General features: G+C 46.0%; 1 protein-coding gene across 1 annotated transcript in view; it reads left to right on the top strand.

The window, feature by feature from the left end:
• Positions 1-3,045: 3,045 nt before the first annotated feature.
• The window catches only part of GPC1 (glypican 1), a 316,778-nt gene continuing 298,362 nt past the window's right edge, over positions 3,046-21,461 (top strand). The window contains exon 1 of the mRNA XM_075004430.1: positions 3,046-3,572. Coding sequence (XP_074860531.1) covers positions 3,413-3,572 — 160 coding nt within the window. The 5' untranslated portion in view covers positions 3,046-3,412. The remainder of the gene's footprint in view (positions 3,573-21,461) is intronic.

Genomic DNA, 21,461 nt, shown 5'->3' with positions numbered 1-21,461 from the left:
GTATCTGAACACTTCAATCATTTATGTTTGTATTAATATATTCTCACAATGGCATGGAGAGAAAAGTATTAGTTACCTTTCTGTTAAAAGGGGGATAATATGTCACAGAGAGTAGGTGACCTGATCAGTGTTCCCTCTAAATGTTTCAATCCAGGGACAGAATAAATTTTGTTATGTGCACCAAGGTATACGTTGATGTACACCACTGATAGAAACACATCCGCACCAGTTATAGGCAATCTGCTAATCATCTGGGCAGCACCTGAATCTCTCCTGGGCAGCTGCTCAAGTGCTCAGTTTACTGGGAACACTGGACCTGACCAAGGTCACGCAGGAAGCCTTTGACAGCTGGTAATTAAACTAGTATCTCCTTAGGCCAATCTAGAGCTTTAATCACAAGGTTGTGAGCATTAAGCTTCTGTACTCTGATCCAGGAAACAAGAGAGTGCAATTGCTACCTGCAAATGCTGTTTCCCCCCACTTCTTGTTTAGCAAGGGGCTGCTAACTCCCAGTACCTCATTAGATACCAATATAGCACAAGAAGACAGGTTGTGTCTCCCCATTTTTGAGGCTGGGTTCGGTCCCTTCCAGTGGATATCTGACTATGGGGCTGTAAAACTTCAGGGAAGATGTTTGGGCTTAGACTGATACTGTCCTTGGTCAGCCTGTGTGTCCACACTGCAGTTATATAGACCTACACCCTGAGCCCCATCAGCCTCAGTCAGCTGAACAGGGCCAGCTGTGGGCCTGTATTGTCATGGGTGGTGGGGATTTTAGGCACAGGAAGGCTCTCCCTTCCCAAACATGTCCACATGAGGCTACAGCCCCCGGACCCTGCTCCTGTCTGCCATTCCCTTTATGCCAGGGGCTGGGGCAGGTAGATGGGGGCTCCAGTATGCACAAGATCCCCTGGGGTGGGGCTGCGCTGTGCTACCTGTCCTCCTGGCACCGGGACAGCACTGCCCATCCAGAGCTCTGGCTACATTGCCTGCCTGCCTGGCCACTACTGGGGCGGGGGGCATGGAACGCAGTGGCCAGTGGATGGGCTCTGGGCTCTAGCAGGGAGGGGGGCAGTGAGAGAGGGACCAGGCCTAGCCTCACCCATGTGCAGCGTACACATACTCACATTGCTGTGAGAGAACTAACCTGGTCTCAACCACGAGGAGACGTGATGCGTCTCCTGTGGCAGCCCCATAATTCTGTGGGCCCACATCAGCTGACCCAGGCTTGGTGCCACAGGTCTTTTATCGCATTACAGACATACCCTGTCTGAGAGAGAGGCAGGCAGACCCGGGCTCAGAATTACACTGTGCTGCTGGGAAACACAACTGGATCTCTCAATTCTGTAACTGTCAGGTGGGGTGGATAGTACATCTTTTGTCTCAAACCAGCAGGGCAGGGAATTCTTCTGCCATGGGGTTTGTACAGCACAAAGCGGGGCTGCAGCCTGACCTTGGCTGCCACCTCTGACTAGGGTTGCCAGGTGCCTAGCTTTGGACTGGAATCGTCTGCTCAGAAAGGGACCCTGGTGACTCCTGTCTACTAGTCTATAAGGTGCCACAAGACTTGTTCTCCAAGCTACAGACTAACTCGGCTACCTCTCTGATACCACCACTGACTGGCCATTACAGTGTAGGCAGAGGTGCAGTGGGGCCAGCGCTGGCTCCCTGCCTGATCTGGCTCCATGCAGCTCTGAGAAGCGGCAGGCATGTCCTTCTTGCCTCTAGGCAGAAGACCTATCAGAGATGCTGTGTGCAATTCCCACAATCCGAGCACCTGCTCTCCAGCTCCTGATTGGTTGGGAACTGTGGCCAATGGGAAGTGCAGGGGTGTCTCCTGTGGGAGCAGAGGAGGACAGGCCGGCAGCTTCCAGGAGTCACATGGAACCAGAGCAGGCAGGGAGCCCTTAGTCCAACTTCACTGCCAACTGGGAGCCACCTGAGGTAAGTGCCACACAGCTGAAGGCCACACTCCAAACTTTCTCCTGCACCCCAACCCCCTGCCTCAACACTGAGTCCCCTCCTCCTGCTCCCCCTCAGCGACTGCCCTACCCCAGAGCCTGCACCTAAACAAGCTCCCCGCAGCCCTGAGCACTCTCCCACACTCCAGAGCTCTTGGTTCCAGCCCAGAGCCCCCTCCAACCACCCCAAACCCCTCATCCACAGCTCCACCCCAAAGCCTGTACAGCCCTCACGGGGTGGCTTGTTTCCTACTGCCCTGTACTAGCCCACAGTGTGCCTCAGTTTCCCTAGGCAGTGTTGGTGATGGGAATTTCGGTGGGATGACCTCTCACAGGTACTCAATGGCCCTTGGTAACCTAGGCAACCAGGTGACCCCTTTCTTCCCCGGGATGCCGGCCAAAGGCGGGAGGAGGGGCCTGGCTGGTTTGAACTGGAACTGGGCTGTTGAGTGGAGCAGTCGCGTCTCGCTGGAGGGGGAGGCAGGGAGGACGGGAGGGAGAGGAGGAGGGCCAGCGCCCGGCTGGGGGACCCCCGCCCCAAAACGGATGGTACCGCTGGGTTGTGTCCCTTCGCCTGACACCCCCCTTCTCCCTGCGGAGTGAGAGTCGCCTCTGAGTGCGGAGGGGGGTCAGGGCCCGGTGCGCCCCCCCCTTGTCCCTTATTTATGAATCTGATGGTAACCCCCCCCGGGGGCTGGTGACCCCCGTGCCCCCGGCCTCCCTTAGCTGCGTGGGTGACCGCGAAGGGCCCTGTCGCGCACCCGCTGGGGAGGGCGCTGGCGAGGCGGAGGTGACCTAACCGCCCGCCCCGGGATGAGCCGCAGCAGCCGCGCGGCAGGCGATGCCCGACCCGCGCCGCGCTCCCGGGACGCCGCGGGGCACAGCGCTGCAGAGGAGCCGGCGGGCGATGGGGCCGAGGGGCGGGGAGCAGGTGGCGGAGCCGGTCGCGGCCCCCTCCCCGGCAGAGCGGCGCGGCGCGGCCCCCGGCGGGGCGCGGGGAGGAGCCTGGGGGCCCGGCGGGGGGAGGGCCGCTCCCCGCCCGGATTGGCGCAGGGGCCGCATGATGCCACGTCCGGCGGGGGAAGCCCGGCCTCGCCGCGGAGCTCCCCGCCCTCGCCCTCTTTGCAGGTGGCGCGCGGCTGCAGCCGGCCGGGCTCGCTGCTTCTGCTTCTGCTGCTGCCGCTGCCGCCGCCCGCAACTTTGTCCTTCGCGGGCAGCGCCCACGCCCCAGCGTCTCCTTTCCCGCCGCCCGGCCAGTGCGGTCGGGGGCACTCGCAGGCTCGGCCGAGCGCCCCGGGGACTGCACCCGCCCGGTTCCCCGCCGCGGGGTTCCGGGATGCGAGCGGGGCGCCGGGACTGAGCCGCGCCCCGTGCCTGCCTGCAGGCTGCGAGCGAGCGAACGAGCGCCGGGCGCTCGGTTCCGTGGCGTTGTCCTTCGGCGGAGCGGGAGGATGCGCCTCTTCTTCCCGTGGGGCTGGTGGCTGCTGTGCGTCGCCTCCTCCTCGGCGCGGGGGGACGGCGGCGGCAAGGCGAGGAGCTGCGCCGAGGTCCGCCAGTTCTACGCCGCCAAAGGATTCAGCCTGAGCGGGGTACCGCAGGCGGAGATCTCAGGTGAGCCCCGCCGCGCCGAACGGCTCGCCCGCAGGGGGCGCCCTCTGCTCGGAGCCGCCTCCCCAGCCTGCTGCCCGGGCACAAAGAGATCCCGCTTTGCACTGCTGGCTGGGTGCTGCCGCCTGGGGTGCTGCTGGGCGCCGGCTACTGAGACATGGGGGGTCCCCAAAATCAAGGGGCTCCCCCCTCTGCACAGCAGTCGCGCGCCTCTCCCATCGGATCCCACCGGTTCAGCAGCGACCCAGCCAAGCAATGCGGTGGGGTCCCTCGTCTCTCCTGCCCAGGGAGTGCAAAACCACCCGGGAGTCCTGTGGCACCTTGCAGACTAAGAGATCTCTTGGCGCATGAGCTTTCCCCTCGTGTTTGTTGCACGGGAGCCTAGTCTGATTTGGTGTGTCCGAAGGGGAGGAAGCACTGGGGGGCTTGGAAGGGAGTGCTGAAGTCAGACCTTCCATATCTTCAGGAGGGCAGCTGTGCCACACCTCAGCCGCCTGAGCCCTTTGCATGTCTCCGGCTAGCCCAGGTTTTACTTGCTTCTCACTGGTGCGGGGTGTTTGCAATGAAAAGCCTTTGAGGTGTCAGGTGGTTGTTGTCCTTTTATGGTACTCATGCAGTGAACTAGGGGGTTTGGGTCAGAACTCAGGATAGTCAAAATCCTGAGGGTCTGATTTCAAAGCTAGAAAGTACCCCAGGGTTACAGAAGAGAGGAATTGTTCCCCCCCACAGTCTTTTGAAAGGGGGGGAAAAACAGCTTAAAAGGCATTTGTCAGTTAAAACATCAAATGTAAATAGCATTTGTGGGGCTGTTGAAACAAAAAGTAACCCCGGCCACCTAGATCAGAATTTATTCCTGGTACATTAATCTTGTATGTGGGATATAAACTAGATGTGGGGTTTATTGTATGTGGGTGTTTTGGCAAATACAAAGGTGTTTTCTGTTCCAAGAAGCTGTGAAACATAAAGAATATTTCAAGGTCTGGTTTAGGCTTTTGAAAAGTCTTGAGGGAAATGCCTGCTGAGACTTAAACCGAGGTTTAAAAACAAGACAAACAAAAATAAATGCAAGTTCTGATTCATAGACTTGTGACCCATATCCAAGAGCTTTCTTGGCTCACTTCTGGGAGCTGCCTAGCTCAGACAAAGCATGAGAAATGCTAGTGTACGTGCCACAGCCAACCTTTGGGGACATTGATTGCAGTTTGTGGTTCATTTCTAAGCTGCAGAATTTCTTATGATGAATACTTCATAGTGTAGTTTTATGGGGAACAATATCATCCTCAGACATACAAATGGAGAAAGCTGAACTTGTCGCCATACAAATGTAAACTTTTTCTTTGTTGCAAGGTGGATTTTAAAGTAAAATGAGAGGTTTCAGAGAGTGAAGTAGTGGAGAATTTTGAAACCATTTCAATGGAGGGCCCTTTTTTCTGGGGGAATACAATAAATCCAATTAAGCAGAAAAGATGATTTTTTTCTTGTTTCCCGATATCGCTAAGGGTTATCTTTAGTATTTCCTGCTGCATATAACGGCTTCAAAGGAGTAAATATTGTAAGAAGCGTTCTCATGAAAGAGAGAATATATGGGAGTGGATGAAACCTTAAATGAAATGATGGTGGTATAGGCTTCCCTGTTGGTAATATTTTGTAACTGTGTGACATGCATTGTCTAAGATGTAAATGTCTTGTGCCTTTTGGTTCACTCTGCAAAATTGCTCATGCCTAGAAATGCTGAGATTTTTAAAGAAATATGAAGAGACTGATTTCTAGGAACCAGCTTGATTATTTCTAAATAACTACCAGCATTGATGCTTGTAGTCTTAAGCAATAGTGATGGAAATTGTAGTACCACATTGACCTTTTGAAAATACAGTATTGTAAACAGGGAAAGAGTACAAAGATGGTAACACTTGGTGGAATGAACAGAGAAAATATGGAAGAAGACTGTCTTGACATATGAACATTTTGGTGATAGAGTGCAGCCCATTTTGTGCTTAAAATACAACCTGGGAACCCTTCACATCCATGGTTGGCGATTGTCTTATGCACATCAGACTTCTAAGAATTTAGAACTTACACTTTAGAAACTTTCCTCTGTGTTCTCTTAATACCAGTGTAGTAACAATAAAATATGAAGGTATTTTACTTTTGAAAATGCACGACAGTTTTAATTGGGCATAGGCTGTATATTGTGTATGCTTCTGGGTTGCTGACTATTTTATATACAGGATACGCTTACTGTTTATTTTGTCAGATTAAGGATCTTTTAAATAGATTTTCAGTGACAACTATGCAAGAAACCATCCATATCTGGGATCATCTTGTCTAAAGAGACTGCTTTATGGTATTCCCAAAAGGACTAGGTAGAACACAGCCCTGCCTTTACTCGCATCTCCCTTGTGTTATGCAACCAAATTCTCTTGTCCCTTTGGGTGGTCACTTAAACACAGTGACACGTATCTTAATATGGCTGGCTAACCAGTACTGCATTACAATACTTGTAACCCACTGTGATCCACATGACAGAAATCTGATCAGCTTGTGATTCCAGGCCTTTCTGTACATGTCTACACAACACGAAACACTCGGAGCAATTTTAATTTAGTGAGCAGGGCTGATTAGGGTTAATGAACAGTCTGGCTCTGCTTTCACTGAAACCCCTGTGGGGGAGAGTTCCCAATGCCACCTTTGTGGCTTATAAGACTAGGGCAAGGATCACCCTGAGTCATCAGTTTCTCACTCTTTGGGACCAACTACACTTCATCCCCAAGTTGCTCTTCTTTTTTGCTGCTCCCATAGTGTTTCTCTTTAGCAAAGGAAGAACTTACTTTATTGCTTTTGCTTGCTCCTAGAGCATTGGGGCGGTCTCAGGAGTCTGGCATCATCATTAAAGTGCCCAATCACACATTCTGTGCAACCCCAGCTCCTCTTTAACTTCGGAAGAAGTTGAGGGTGTACCAGTCATTCAGGCTGTGACTCAGAAGGAGTAGGCTGCATTTATATTCATTTTAGCACATTTCATGTGTTTTAATCTGCAATTTTTAATTACTTAAGAGGATTATGACTACTATAAAAAACTGCTTGGCTCAGCTGTTGATCAGATAACCGTACAAATCCGCTAGAGAGGTGGCTACACTATTACAGTTGTTAGCGTAGTAACTTACACAGATCTGCTTAAGGAAAGATTCCAGCCTCCCCACTTCCATCCCTACTTTCTCATGAAACATCAAGGGCGGGATTTCTAACTTTACATTAATGGTGGCACAGTGCATTGGATGTGTATAAGCAAGGACTTGACATGTGTAAGGTACTATTATTAATCATATGTTAGGAAGAGACATGGTGTTAATCTCATGGCTTTGAAGACAATGCAAAACTCCCAAACATTTAAAAAAAAAAAAAGTCCATCCATATAATTAAACTCTGCATCCCACCCTCTGATTTTCCTGTAAATGTCCTCTCTATTCTCTCCTCTTGCACTTGGTGCCGTTGGCAACACTCACCAAACCCACATCTACTTAGTTGGTATTTGGTGATTGGCTGGGCACAGGTTTCCTGTCATTTGGAGAGTATTCCCAATGCAGGAATCATAGTTTTATTGCCCTTTTACACTCCATAAAGATCACAAAGCTGTGTGAAAGAGCAAGGGCCTTAGGAAGGTAGGGATTTCTGTGTACTATTTCACTCCCTCAGCCCGTTGCCTGCGGTGCTATGAGTTAAGGTGGGGACCTCTGCACAGATTCTTGAACAGGATTATGTGTTTAAATGCAGCTGCTCAGAGGTTGTTTGAAATTCATTTAGCCCAAGACTTTCCTTCTCAACATATCCTTCTGTCTCATGCTGAGCCAGAGAGAGTGTGAGATGGGCGTACCATAGGCAAAGGGTGAGCATGCTGCAGCATTTATTCTCTGGGCCAAGTCTGGGTGCTCATTTTTCCAGGCACTTACCTGTGTAAGTATCACTTAAGTGTGTGACTTCTGGCTTTTTAGTTTGCCTGAGTAAGAACCACTTGCTTTCATTTCTCAGCTCTTCTAGCCTCCCACAAATTGTTCCTGTGACTCTCTTTGAAAGAGAGCGCACATGAGAAATTGTCAAGCATATGTATGACAGTCATTTATAGAGATGTTAGCTAAATTAAGAATTGAGCCATACTGTCCTTTTGCTCTCTGTTTGGGACCTAATTTGGTGGGGATTTCAGGGTGATGCTGTGTCTATCACAAGTACTGAAATTGTATTTGTTGATTTTTTTTTTTTTTTTTTGGTAGAGGCTTGTGGTAATAAAACTACAGGCACAGACTGGCAAAACTGCACGTGAGCTATAAAGAATACAAGTGGGACTTTTATTCTCCAAACAAAGGACTCTGCCTCTTGAACTGAAAGTCAGTCTCCCTTGACTCCCAGTAGTAGTAGCAGGATATATTATATTACCTTTGTGTTGCATCCACAGGTGGATGTCAGGATCGCACGTGCTTACTGGTGTGGTACAGTACTGGGGAGCTTGTTATGAAGAAATTAGATTAGCTGAAGGGTAGAAAAAAATCTCCTGGTCCTGCACACTTGCAAGTACTATGTCTGAAGAAGCAACGCACCCTAAATTATGCTATTTTTACTAAATTTGATGATCTTGGTGTGAATGTTAGAACAGGTTTTGGTTGACTTTGATCCCCTTTCATAACAGTCTCATTTAAAAATGTTTACATATTTTCTGTTTGGTGATTGTTCTGTCAAGTTCTCAGTATAATATGTGCGCATACACACTTTTTGAACAAAAGACGTTCCCTCTGGTGGCTGATTAGTAGGGTCTACTAAATTCAAGGCTATGAAAACTGCATCACAGACCATGAAATCTGATCCTTGGTCTTCTGTGTGTTTTTTGGCCTATAATATACAGATGTTGTGGGGAAGACCAATGTTTCTCAAATTGGGGTCCCTGACCCAAAAGAGAGTTGCAAAGTAGTTGCAAGGTTATTTTAGCCGGGCGGAAGCATTGTCATCCTTTTGCCCTGACTTCAGAGTGGAGTGGACTGGCAGCGTTAGCTGTTGGCCAGGTGCCCAGCTCTGAAAGCAGTGCCCTGACAACGGCAGTGCACAAATAAGCATGGCAATACCATCCATAGTAGGCCATCCTTACTTCTGTGCTGCTGTTGGTAACCTTCAGCGTTGGGCTCTCAGCTGCTGCTTTCTAGATGTCCAGCTCTGAAGGCAGCGATGCTGGCACCAGCAGCAAATTGATAAGGGCAGCAGTACCGTAAAGCCCCTTACAATAAGCTTGCAGCCCTCTCTTCCTCCCCAACTCCTTTTTGGGCCAGGACACCTGAAAATACAACAGTGTGAAATGTTAGAATCTCAGCTATTTAAATCTGAAAATAAGGATTTTAAAAATCCTATCACTATGAAATTGACCAAAAAGGACCAGGAATTTGGTCAGACCCTACTAAATAGATGCCTTCGTCCCTTAGGTGTACGCTGCTGGTCTGAGGCCCAGATTTGGAAACGTTCGTAGATGTTATGTCTGATAACTGACTGAGGTCCCAAATGAGATTCAGATGCCTAAGTGGATAAGTATCTTTTCAAAACAAGACCTATGTCTTTGTGTCAGCTGGGAGGGGTGGGATCCAACTCAAGTAGACTTGAACTAGTGCCTTAAAAGTAACAATGGGGTTGCAAGCAGCACAGATAGCAGTGTGGACCAGCCACCAAAAACTTTTCTGTCTGACTCCCTGAGAGCGTACTTGGTTGACTAGCTCACCACACATGCTGCCGTGGCCATGCCACACTGCTGGTTTTGGCTCAAGCAGAGCTACCACAAGTATATCTAGCTACCTGAGTTGCAAATTACACCGCCCAGCTGCTGTATAGACCTACGCAGAATCAGTTAGTGTTGCAGTGCTGAAGAAAGGAATTCCAAAATAGATTTAAATATTGGGTCCCAAGTGCCTGCCTTATTCGTATTTAAAATCTAGAAAGCTGTATATTACAATGTTCATCTTTAAATGATTTTCCTTTCTTTCAATCTGAGATGGATGACTAAATTCTCACTACATAATTATCATTATCAACTGCATCTGACAAAAATATTTCAACAACTCCTTTTGTTGGAAAAGCAAAGGATTATTAAAGCCTGTTTCCTCTCTCCTCTCCCTAGGAACATTTGAATGTATGTATAGCTTGAATTCTTTTGTTTGAAAATCTATAGCCTCTCCCCCGTATTTCTCTCCCTCTGATCTTGCCATGTGACTGCTCAGTTCTCCTCTTTTTATCTAGAGCGCCTAATAATATCAGTGAGATTTCAAGACCTGCAAGTATGTTTGATAACGTCCGAGATGGGCACTTTTCAGATGATCGAGCTGTTAGGTTGGGTAGGGCTGATGCCGGTGATTCTGTTTTACTAGTTGTGCTCGGGGACGATACGGACTCAGTCTTGTGTTTGATTTAAATGACTAGTTGTGCTTGTACTGGAAAAAAAGAGGTTGCTGACTTGGCTATGAAAAGATTGAATTCAGAGCCAGAGATAATATATTTTTTAAATCAAAATAGTTGTTTATTTAAAAATAGAGATCTTGGAAAAATCTGCTATTCCCAGTGACTGGGAACCTTTCTGTGAGTCTGGTGGCCTAATCTAACTGGCAGTTGCTGCTGGAGTCAGACACTGGATTATTTCTTGTATTGTTGATGCACCTAGGAATTCCAGTCATGGATCCAGAGCCCATTGTGTAAAGCACAACAGAAAAAGCTTGTCCCCGTCCCAAAAGACCACAAAGTCTGAGTAACAATACTGACTGCCTGATGACCAGGTACTAGGGTAATCTGACATGGGCCGGTGGGTAGTGTTCTCTCTTTCCACATTCCTGTACATCGGTCAGCGTGGCACTGACAGCTTCCTTGGAATTATTGGAGCTTGCTTCAGAGTTCTCAGCTGAGATTATGAAACTGTGGCTGGGAGGACAGGAGGGTCACTGGAAGTGGGGAGCCAGCTGGGATCTAATTGTGTCATTAAACTTGAAAACGTAGGCTGCTGATGGAGCCCTTAGTCTGCTTTGAAAGCCCGCCTTTATGTGCCATTCTAGCCTGGCTCCTGTTTTAGATAGCACTCTGGCCTTTTTTTCTTCTTTCCATCATAACTGCTTTAATGTACTTGTAGCTCTTGTCCTGAAACATACAAATGAAAGAAATACAAAGGGGTAGCGACAGTAAATACCGGGCGGGCATCATTATATGTGATGTGGAAAGCAAGAGGGTGTTCTGTCCTGGAGCACTCTTGGTCACTGCCAACTGAATCTCAGCTTGATGATTAAACAGAACATAGGAAAAGGGGTGTATTTAGCTTGCAGGATGCATTACACCTGCTCAGAGGGGCAATGACAGGGTGGTGTGCATCTGTTTGCTTGTAACAACTTGGTTTAACTCTGTTTTTGATTAGACATATCCTTAGTATTCCTTTGAATCTGTCACATTGCAACAACCCTATTTAAATATATATAAAAATCTCCATGGACTGTATGTTCCCAGGCATGGTTATGTCACCATCTGTTCTACCCTGCAGAGATTTTCCCTAAGAAGTGCCCACCCCTTTTGTTCCTTTGTATTGGCTCAAACACACTGAGCACCCTTTTAAGTCCCAAAATGCCTCTCCCTTTTTGAACACAGAACTATGCCTTTTTAATCCCTTTTCACTGCCTGTATTGATATCGTGGATGAAGGTGGGATGCACCTTTGGGGGAATCAGCCCTGTCTATTCTGTTCAATGGTGACTGTGGGCTGGTAGAACTCTTCCATTGCCTTCAGTGGAACTTTTCTGGCGTTCCACTCTAGTATATAAGATCAGAATTCTGCCCATTGCTTTCAGCCCTTATGAAGGTCTACCTTGGAGGCTGTGGCACTTACTATTTGATGTAGCAAAGAAGAGGGATTGTGGGGTTGGTAGGCTGCTAACTGGTATTTATGGGACTCAAGTGCAGTTCCCTGACCTGGCACACACGTTAGGCCTAGTCAACACTAGTTCAGTCTGTCGATCTAATAACATAGCTGAAGTTGATGTCCTTCAATCTACTTACTGCAGTATCTTCCCTGCAGTATGTCAATAGCTGATGCTTTCCTGTCGGCTCCCCTACTTTTCTCATCTGGTGGAGTACCAGAGTCCACAGGAAAGTGCTTGGCAGTAGATTTATTGCATCTGTGCTGGACATAAATCAACCCCTGCTAAATCGATCGCTGCCCATCAGTCCAGCAGGTGGTGAAGACATGCCCTTAGTGTCTGCATCTTTAGGCACCTTCTGAGGGATAAAAATCTGCCCATCTTGTGCCTCCATGCCCCATCTATCCTCTCGGAATAAAAGCACTTATTTTCTCTTGGGTGTTGTGCAAATAAAACAAATTGAAAGATTGTGAGATGCTCCCTTACTGCCACGTCAGGGGCTTTGTAAATACCTTATCTACCTAGTCCCTAGTGGTGTTAGTGGTTCCATCTAACTCACTTGATTGCTCCTGGTGGCCAGCACTATGTTTGGTATTTAGTGTTTGCAGGAGCAGCTGCTTGTTTACTGTCAGGTTATGGCCCCTTCTGGTAGTTAATGTCCTCTCCCAAACTCTGACTTAAAGCAGAGTTCCCTTTTTAAATATGATGTTCCACTCCCTTCTCCACTGTCCGACTCCTTAGATTATGTTTGTGCTTGTGACTACTGATACTATGCCTATAGGTAACATTTGATTCTTAGGGGATCAGATTATCCTCCATTAACAGTCTGATGTGAAAAATAATGTAGCTTTGAGTGACACTTAAAACGCTTGTGTGTACGGGACAGAATTGCAAGTTAGGTCAGTGATGGCTGCCTGGTTTCTATTTTAGTTATAATACTGCACACATAAAAAAAAAAGAAAACAACCTTACCCCTGCCCCCCCGCAACCGGAGGACTTGAATACTGTGTGTGTGTGTGTGTGTGTGTGTGTTGTGATTGTTGTTCAGAACACATTAGATCTGTGTTGTGTGGTACGCTTTTTTTTTTGGTTAGAAAATACAGTAATCACAGTTGTCACCTCTGTTGACATTATGAAGGTAATTCATTTTGTTCTTTCGTTTACAACAGTCTGAATAAGCAGCATAGAATTACCCGACTCTTACAAATGCCAATAATTGTCAGTGTAAGCAAACTGTTATTTAGACTACTATGCATTCTACTAAAGCACTTCTAAAAATATGTAATATGGTTTCAGTGAGAAATGTGATAGCATTTGTGCAACATTCAAAACTTCATATGATTCAAATGCAGATACTGTGTAATAGTGTTGACTTGCAAAAATGGTATTTTATAGTATTGTAAACTATAGTATATAATTTTGTCAATCTCTTAGATTTTTATTCACACAAGTTTCTTGTTTTCTGAGTGGTGTGGTGGAGGGGACAAGGGAAAACTGAAAAGTTATTACTTTCATCTTTTAGTCTACGTTTCAACAGGAGAAAAGTAAAATAAAAGGTGTGTTCAGAAATTAAGTTTAACTCTACAGTTGGTATAAAAACTGAAAGGAATTCCTGTGCCTTTTTCTTAGACTCCTGAATGGTGACAACATTACAAACAAACAGACACACACAACCTGCTCTATCCTCAGTTTAACTTGAGCTACTCCAGTAAAGCCTCTGGGGTTGCATTGGCATAATTGGGGAGCCAGATTTGGTTTAGAGAGTTTCATATGGTCTTGAAGGGGCATTAACTGTGTTAGTGTCTCTCTAAGTCCAGCTGTCTCAATAAAGGAGTTAAATTGCAGAAGGAAGGTCTTGTGGTTACTGAGAGAGCAGTGGGAGGAAGATTTGGGTTCTGTTCCCCATCTGGAGGTCCTAGGTTTTGTGGGAAAGTGAGAAGGTAATTTCACTTCTGTCTGTGACTCCGTTTTCTCATTTGTAAGTATTAAAGAGGGATGTTCTTTCTCAGTTATCTCAGGGGAAGTGGGAGGGTTGTGGGGCTTAATTTATTGGATTCTTAGAGCACATTGAGATGTCTAGATGAAGATGACATAGAAGAGCAGTGTTGCTCTCTTTCTGACATTGTTGCTTGGCTCTACCCAGCTGTAGGAGTTAAAAACAGTTGTCCTACTTTACAAACATATGTTTGGCTTTGCTGTAGAATTCCCAATAAATTCTTACTAAAGCTTTCCATTTGTGGGAGGTCTTTCATAGGCTTTCACCTTGTGGGAGTAGAGTATCTTTACTGAATTGGATCTGTGTGGCCAGATTGTGAGGTTAGGACACCCATTGGGTGTTTGAGGCCAGGCTGCACTGTGATGGGTGGCCTTCCCACCCACTCATTCAGACTGTTATTGGGACTGAGGCTCTGCTGGAGGGGGAGCTCTGCCAGCTGGTTCTGGTTGAGCCCTACTGGCATTTGCTGCAGAGTGTGGGAGTGGCTCATAGTGTATGTTCCATTTTGCCTTTGACTCGAACTGCTGACAGTAACAGAGGCCTTGTGAAGTGTAAATTTTGACTTGAAGTTGCATTGAAGTTCACGTTGTTGTTAAGCACATAAATAAGTTGAGCATATGCGGGATTGGAGCCTATAGAATAGTGATCCCCAAACTCCAGAGCATACCCCATTGGGGGTGCGGGGGAAGCACAGTCAGGGTGGCACGTGGTGGGGCTCGAGCTAGCCCTTCTGAGGGGTGTGAGGAGGGACGAAGGAGCAAGTGACTTCCATCCACATCTCTGCTGCCTCCTGAGCCCCAGCCCTCCTTTCAGCCCAAATTCTGGTGTGGGGTGGATTGATTCCATTACTGGTGTGTGTTTTGGGAGTGGGCATGACAGGAAAACTTTAGGTACCATTATTGTAGAATATGGGGGTGATGGTGGAGTTCATGAAGACAGTGTAAAGAGCGGGAAAGACTCCTTGCGTGCTCATCTTGTACCTCTTTGCAGCTGGTAGACATCTGCTCTATGCTGCAAAATTATTTTACTGAGTTCTCTTCTCTTTTTTTTCATTAAGATTTTTTTTACAGGAGTAGCACTTGTGTCCAGGCTGTGGTGTATAAGTTTATTTGCTCAGGTAACAAGCAGTTTCAGCATTGTTAATTATAGTATTAATAATAGGTGACCAGATGATGAGTAAAGGTAAATCTTCTGGGAAATCTTTACTACATGCTGCCTGCAAATAAGCACAGAAGGAGCTTGGCTGTTGGAAATGTTAACAAAATTAAATCATTTTGGATAGTGTTAATTTGTATTGCTTGATGATGAATGGTGGTTACTTGTTAAAAACACAAAACCTGGCTGAATAAATTGGAAGTGCAGGTCAGATTGATTTAAAGCTGCAGAATTTTAGTAATCTTAAATCATTCCAGGTTTATCAAGTTGGGGGTGGTAATATGGTACTGCAAATTACTTATTTTCAAGAAGAGCAATTTAAATATGTAATCTGTTGTGGATTATAATAGGAATGGGCTGCCAAAAATTGCTTTTGAGATCCTGTTTTGTGCTGTATAATGACTTTTACTCTCCTACGCATATAAAGGCACGAACTTTTCTAAGAGAATTTATAGAATTTTTTTTTTTTAAGACTACCGTACATGAATATTGCTAATGAAGCCCATACTCTATCTGTCCCTTTTTTGTACTAAAGTCTCATTGGTATCAACAGCAATTTTGCCCCAAAAATGAAGGGAGAGTATGGTTGCTCTGATGGGCTTCATATTTCTATTGTATAAAATAATCACAAAATATTGGGTACAGTTTGCATTGACTATGGGCAAGATGTAGCCCAGGGCAGTGCAGTAGACTCCGACTTACATGGAGGTTGCATTCTTGTGCAACCCCACGTAAGTCAAATTTTGCGTAGCTGGGGAGAGCAGCAGCCCTGGTCAGTTTTCCATCTCCCCTGAGTGGCTGGCAGCCCAGAGCCAGGTGCCAGCTCCCCACCACTCAGAGTTGTGTTAACCTGAAATTTGCCCAACTTGAATGCATGTATGTCAGGGTTCTGCTCTGTATAGGCATGTGACTTTACAGTGGGAGGGGAGAGCATGCTGAGAATTTGGTAAGTGGTCAAGGGCCACACTTGTTTAAGAGGTCAATGCAGGGGGGCATTCAGGGTCTCGGACGGAGGTTGGCTGCAGAAAGCGCGCAGGATAGGGAACTGGGGTACAGGAGTGGATTCTGACCGGGGCAGGGGCGGTATGCAAATTCTGAGAGGGAATTATGACCGGGGCAGGGTTGCGGAGGGGGTGCAGAGAGTTTTGGGTGTGACCTGGGGCAAGAGGGGATTGTGACCTGGGGCAGAGTATTCGCTCCCAGCAATGGATCTGAAGGAAAGGCAGGTAAAATTCAGCCCATGGGCTGGATTCCGCCTGCCAAACATTTGGATCTAGCCTTTCGATTCCCAATGGGATGCTTGGGTAGGCTCCCTGATTGCCATGGCCCCACATGCTGCTCAAAGTAGCCAGCTACTGGGGCCAGCGTGTGTGCCTCTGCATAGTGTGTGCCCTGGCGGGAGAGAGGCTCTCTGAGCTGCATGTGCCTGCAAGGATGGCCCAGGCATTTCCCATTGACTGGTTTCCAGGCAATGGCAGCTGCAAGGGTTGTGCTGGGGGTGTGGACAGCATGTGGCGCCCTTCTCCCACCAAGTGGCATTCACCATGCAGAGAGAGACATGCTGGCTCCAGCAGCTAGCCGCTTTGGGCTGTGGCAGGCCAGGCCTGGTCCATGGGCTGTATTTTCCCCAATCCTACTTTAGAGCCGTGGATGAGAGGGAAGTAGGAGGTCCAGTTTTTGTACCCGAAACTCCACAGAAGTTACGGTCTGAGAATTTCCATACTGAGGAACACACGTGTTTTAGGGTTTGCTTTCCTACCTCTATACACCTTCTGTTTCTGGGATTAGTCATGCTCATGTCAGCTGTACAGGGCTGATCACCCACTCCTCAGCTGACTGTTAACATTGCAGCTTTATTGTTCTCCTGTCTTTGTGAAAAGTATTCAGGGCTTGAATGTGGTATCTATTGTCTCTTCAGGAAAAGAGTTCTGCAATAATTAGCTCTGCTTCAAGAATGAAGGTGAGCAATTACATATAAACCAGAACCATGCTCAGCCTGCTGTGTAACCAGATATCACAATCTGGACAATAGATTAGAGCTCCTATTGTTTTTCCTTTGTCTGTACTTCCCTTTTTGGTCAGAGAACCATTTGAAACCTCTGATGTTTCAATGATGCAAAAATAATTTTGTTGTGGAGATTACTGTCCTTTGCTGACTTTGCTGGTTTTACGTTGCTTGGGCTTTCCTGGAAAATAGAAACCTACAATCAAAATTTTGGGAACAGGAGCCCCTTCTTCCCCCCCCCCCCCAGGCTAATTACAGTAAAATTTTAAATACATCTCATTTACATGTGCTAGCACCTATGCAAAGACTAGTGGGAACCTTTGCTCTTATAGACTGAATGCTTTCAGCCTCAGGGCACGTTTCCTATTAAACCAAGGAAGAGAGCCGCTCTGTATAATGTGCGATATGGTATTGTTTGCTGCAGTCTTTTGGGTCAGCCATCTGGGGGTTTGAGTTGTGTCCGTATAAGTAACATTGCACTTTGTATTATAGTGAAGCAATCTCCTGTCAGTCATAAATTAAATATTTTCCCTGGTTGGGATAAGTTAAAAGGCAGCACTTAGGACCTAAATCCCTAAATGTGTCTGCTGTTAGACTGGTGTATGTATAGCCAGTATACGTGATACCCTGAATTATCGTGACCTCACTAGTTGATTGTTATCATGTTACGTTATTGACTATTCACTGTCCTTTTGGGAACAGACTTGTGAAATTACCTTGCTTGTGTACTTTGTATGTGCGGCGCTGTTGGGATTTTTGGACTTGTTTTTGTTGTTGCCATGGAAATGATGGGGTTCCTTTCAACAAGCCAGCGACCCTATACGTATCAAGAGAACCCCAAAGAGCAGGGGCAGAAAATAAAGATATTAAAGTGCCCAGAACAAAGCCCCGAGAAAACATCTTTGTTCTGCTAACTTGCAGAAGATGCCAGTTGGTAAAATTTCATAAATAAAACGCAGAAACCCTCTAAATCCTCCCACAACCTTGTCCCTTAGAATAAAGTTCAGGTTAAGAAACAAAATTTTGGATGTTGATGGATTAAAAGCACATCCTTAACGAAGATATGGGAATTGGAGGAAAGTGTATCTTGTCAATAGTGTGCAGCATTTTTAGTTAACAAAATGTAAAATAAAATCCTTTTCTAATTTTTCTTTTTTCTGATGTGTCTGAAATATGACACATCATGGGAACAAAGAAATGGTTTTGTAATTAAGGCACAGGCTGGCTGGAACTCAAGACTGGAGTCGGGTTTTCTGTTCTCTCACTGACTTCTGATGCAAATTGGACAAGTTGCTTAACTTCTCCGGGCCTCAGTTGCCCATCTGTCAGTAGGGATAATGAAACTTCCATTGTGTTGTATTTATATTATATCTTCTTTTGAGGCACGATCTGTCCTTTGGGGCCTTAAGGTCATACTGTAGTAAAAATAATAAGCACTAATAACAATGCTTACAACCAGATTTTGCCACCCTTACTTATTATAAGAAGAGTCAATTGGGCTATTTGCCTGTGGAACAGAATTCAATACAACTCAACCTGAATAAGATCTCTGACGTTTTTTGAACTGATTTTTATGGGCTTGTTGCAGGGTTGTGTTTTTGTTTTCTTTTACCATTAGTCATTGCTTTCGGGTATGCAAACAATTTACTTAGTGAGAAAAGAATAAATTCTTCTAATATGTATTTGTTTCAATCTACTAATTATCTCCAGTTTATTACTTTGCATTTCATTCAGTGGGTGATGATCTCTGTTCATAGTGAGGTGGAAAGGAACTGTTGTTGTGGAAATTATACATTCAGGAAAAAATACAACTTGAATCCATGCATCCCCAGAGACTCTAGTCAAAGTCAGGAGCCAAAATTCTAGAGTCTGTGAATCCTCCTTCTTGGTGGTCACTCGACAATGAGTAGGATGTCTTCATGTCACACTCCTATTTGTGAGTCCATTGATGGCTGGTCAGCCCAGTTCTTGAGCTGCAGGCTTTATTACAGAAGGATCAGGTGTTGGGGATGGGACGGATTTTGCTGCTCTTTTCTTCTTCTCCATCTCTTCTTCACCATGGCCTGACCTCTCAAACTGCGCCCCCACCTCTTGGATTACTGCTTTCCACTGGGGACAGGCCTGGGCAAGGTTCTCCCAAGTGTCAACAGTGATGCTGCACTTTTTCATATGTGCTTCCAGCAAGTCCTTAAATTGCTTCCTCTGTCCCCTGATGCTCCTCTGTCCTTCCTTGAACTCTGAAAACAGAATCTGGTTTGGGAGGCACTGATCAGACATCCGAACCATCTGACCAGTCCAACAAAATTGTTAGTGAATGGTAATGGCTTCAGTGCTGGACACATCCAACTCTTCCAGGATGCTAGTGTTCATGTGCCTGTCCTCTAAGAGATATTCAGAAAACTCCAGTGTTGATGATATTGTGCAAGTCTGTGAATACTTAACTATAGAATGAAGAGTAAAGTTTACCCATGAAGAGTGCAGATGTCACCTTTTGGAAATTTGAATGTAGGTTAAGACTTCTTTTAATTGGTCACATGTTTGGAGTTGCATTACGTTTGTTGCATTGTTTTCAGCAAGGTTTGAAGCCACGAAGTAGTATGTAGTCTTATATTTATTTCGATAAACTATGTGCAATTGAATTTCATGTAGTTGAACCTTTAATTATTACAGACAGCTTTTCAGTATGAAACTATGGTAACATTTCATGAGGCACAACACTGCTCACAATGAACTTAAACATTTTATTTTTAAGCAGAGCTACGGGGATAAATAATTCATTCCATGGTAGTGGCACTATGGTCTCTGACTTGGTGCTAATAAAAGTAGATGCCATATTGCAGTCTCAATTCACAATAAGTGTTTGTCATCGCTTTTAAGTGTTGTTTCCTTTATTTTTATTTCATCATGTAGACTCTATTCAACCACAGATGAAAGAGGTGAGTCCTGTTTCTTAATGCATTACTGGCAGGTACTCAAATAAAGTTGCACCTCCCTGGTCTGACATTGACAGAACTTTTGGACAAGAGGAGGTCCAGGGCTTCTCCTCCGGCAGCTCCAGCCTCCTCCTCTCCAGGGACTTCAGGCTCGCTGGGCTGCCATGGGGCTCTGGCCCTCATCTCCATGCTCCCATGGGACTCCAGTTGGTGAGGGCTCTGGTCCCAGCCCCGCACTGCGGTGGAGCCAGCCGGGCCTTCAGCTTAATCCCCTGCACTGTGGTGGAACAGGTGAGGGCTCCAGTGGGGCACTCTAATCCTGTGCTGGGGCCAGGCAGGCTGGGCCTCTGCCTTCAGCCCCTGTGCTACTGTGGGCCTGGTGGGAGCTCCTACACTTGACCTTATCTTGCCGCAGTCTCTGGTGCTGCAACTTCTGTGGTGCTCCCAGAACAAAGATGTTGCTGGAAGAGGGAGTACCAGATATAAGAGGCTCAAACTCTGTGTGTGTGAGTGTGTGTGAGAGAGAGAGAAATAGTTATATGTATAGATGTCTGGTGGCAGTAGTAATTTTGCTTTCAAAGTATTAATTCTACTCATTCCTCCTTGCCAAGGTACTTGGGGTTCAATGTAATAAAAATAAAGCACAATAATATTTTTTCAAACACTTTACTTACTAATTAACATAACACAACCAGTCTCCTTTGACTGTAAAACAGAAGATTAGAGGGCATCTAGCACAGATGGTGAGGGAACAATGAATGTGGAGTCAGACATTATTCTAAAAATTAATATAACCATATTCAACCTTTGCTTTCTGCTGTTGTGTTTATGCATGTTGGTGAATGTGTGTCTTCTTTTCAGTTTTTCAGACATGTATGAAGGAGAATGATTCCTTGACTTCCCCTTAGCATTAGTTTTTGCCAGTGTTAAGATCTGAAAGCAGACCTTCTGTGACCCTGGCTTTTGGCAGAAATATAATTTTCCCATCAGTGTATTGATCAGCTTTTTCAGCTAGGCAAAACCAAAGAGAAAGGGAGACAATTCAATGGAAAAGCAAAGAGTACTGCTGCTCAACTGGAACTGGTTGGGACTTGTGCGTTTGTCAAAGATTTGCATGAAAAGTTTCTTGTTGGCTGCTACTGTATCCTGTCCAGTCATCAAAGGAAGACAGCTGAAGGCATTTCAGTGTCTGACCTCGCTCAGCATCACATTCACGTTACGTTATCTTGGAAACAGCAGTGCCAGGACTAGAATGTTAATCTGGCTTTGAGTTCATACTCTAGTCCAGATGTTTGTTCTTTTAGCTCCAGGGCAGGGGTTTTTTACTTGTCCCTTGTTGCCCACACAGCTCCTCTTAATATTAATGCTACCAGCCAACTTCTGTATGAAGAGGAGACTATAACACTTTCAAATCTGCAAATCACATTTGCATTTCTGTCAGCTTTGCCAGTTAGACAGTTACCAGAAACTCTCTTGGAGACAATCTGGTTTTAATTTAAAACCCTCCCTGAAGATAGGAAAAGCTGGCAGCTTGGAGGTTCGAAAGAGTGTCCTTATGTGAAGCTTCTGCCTTTCTGTATTGTCTGTGGTTTGTGTTAGCAGGAGGGAGAACAATTCATTTAAAAAGTATTGGCCAAGTATGCAGAGACACATTTCTGCAGTTACTGCCTGTACCCATTTTGCAGTAAATTAGGATTTCTCATAGGATGAGCTTTTCTAATTAAGCAAATAAAGACTGTTTACTGTGTGCGTAATGATTGTAACCTGTGTATCTTAAAGATATCTCTTTAAGAGACCTAAGGGAAGAGGTAGGTGTGAGCTGTTGCGCCTGGGTCATTATTGCTAGGCAGATTGAGTCATCGACACCCAGAAGCTTCTGGAATTGGGT

Source organism: Carettochelys insculpta, chromosome 10 (genome assembly GCF_033958435.1).
Source record: "Carettochelys insculpta isolate YL-2023 chromosome 10, ASM3395843v1, whole genome shotgun sequence".
In the NCBI taxonomy this organism is placed as follows: domain Eukaryota; kingdom Metazoa; phylum Chordata; order Testudines; family Carettochelyidae; genus Carettochelys; species Carettochelys insculpta.
This window is presented reverse-complemented; position numbering and strand designations above follow the sequence as displayed.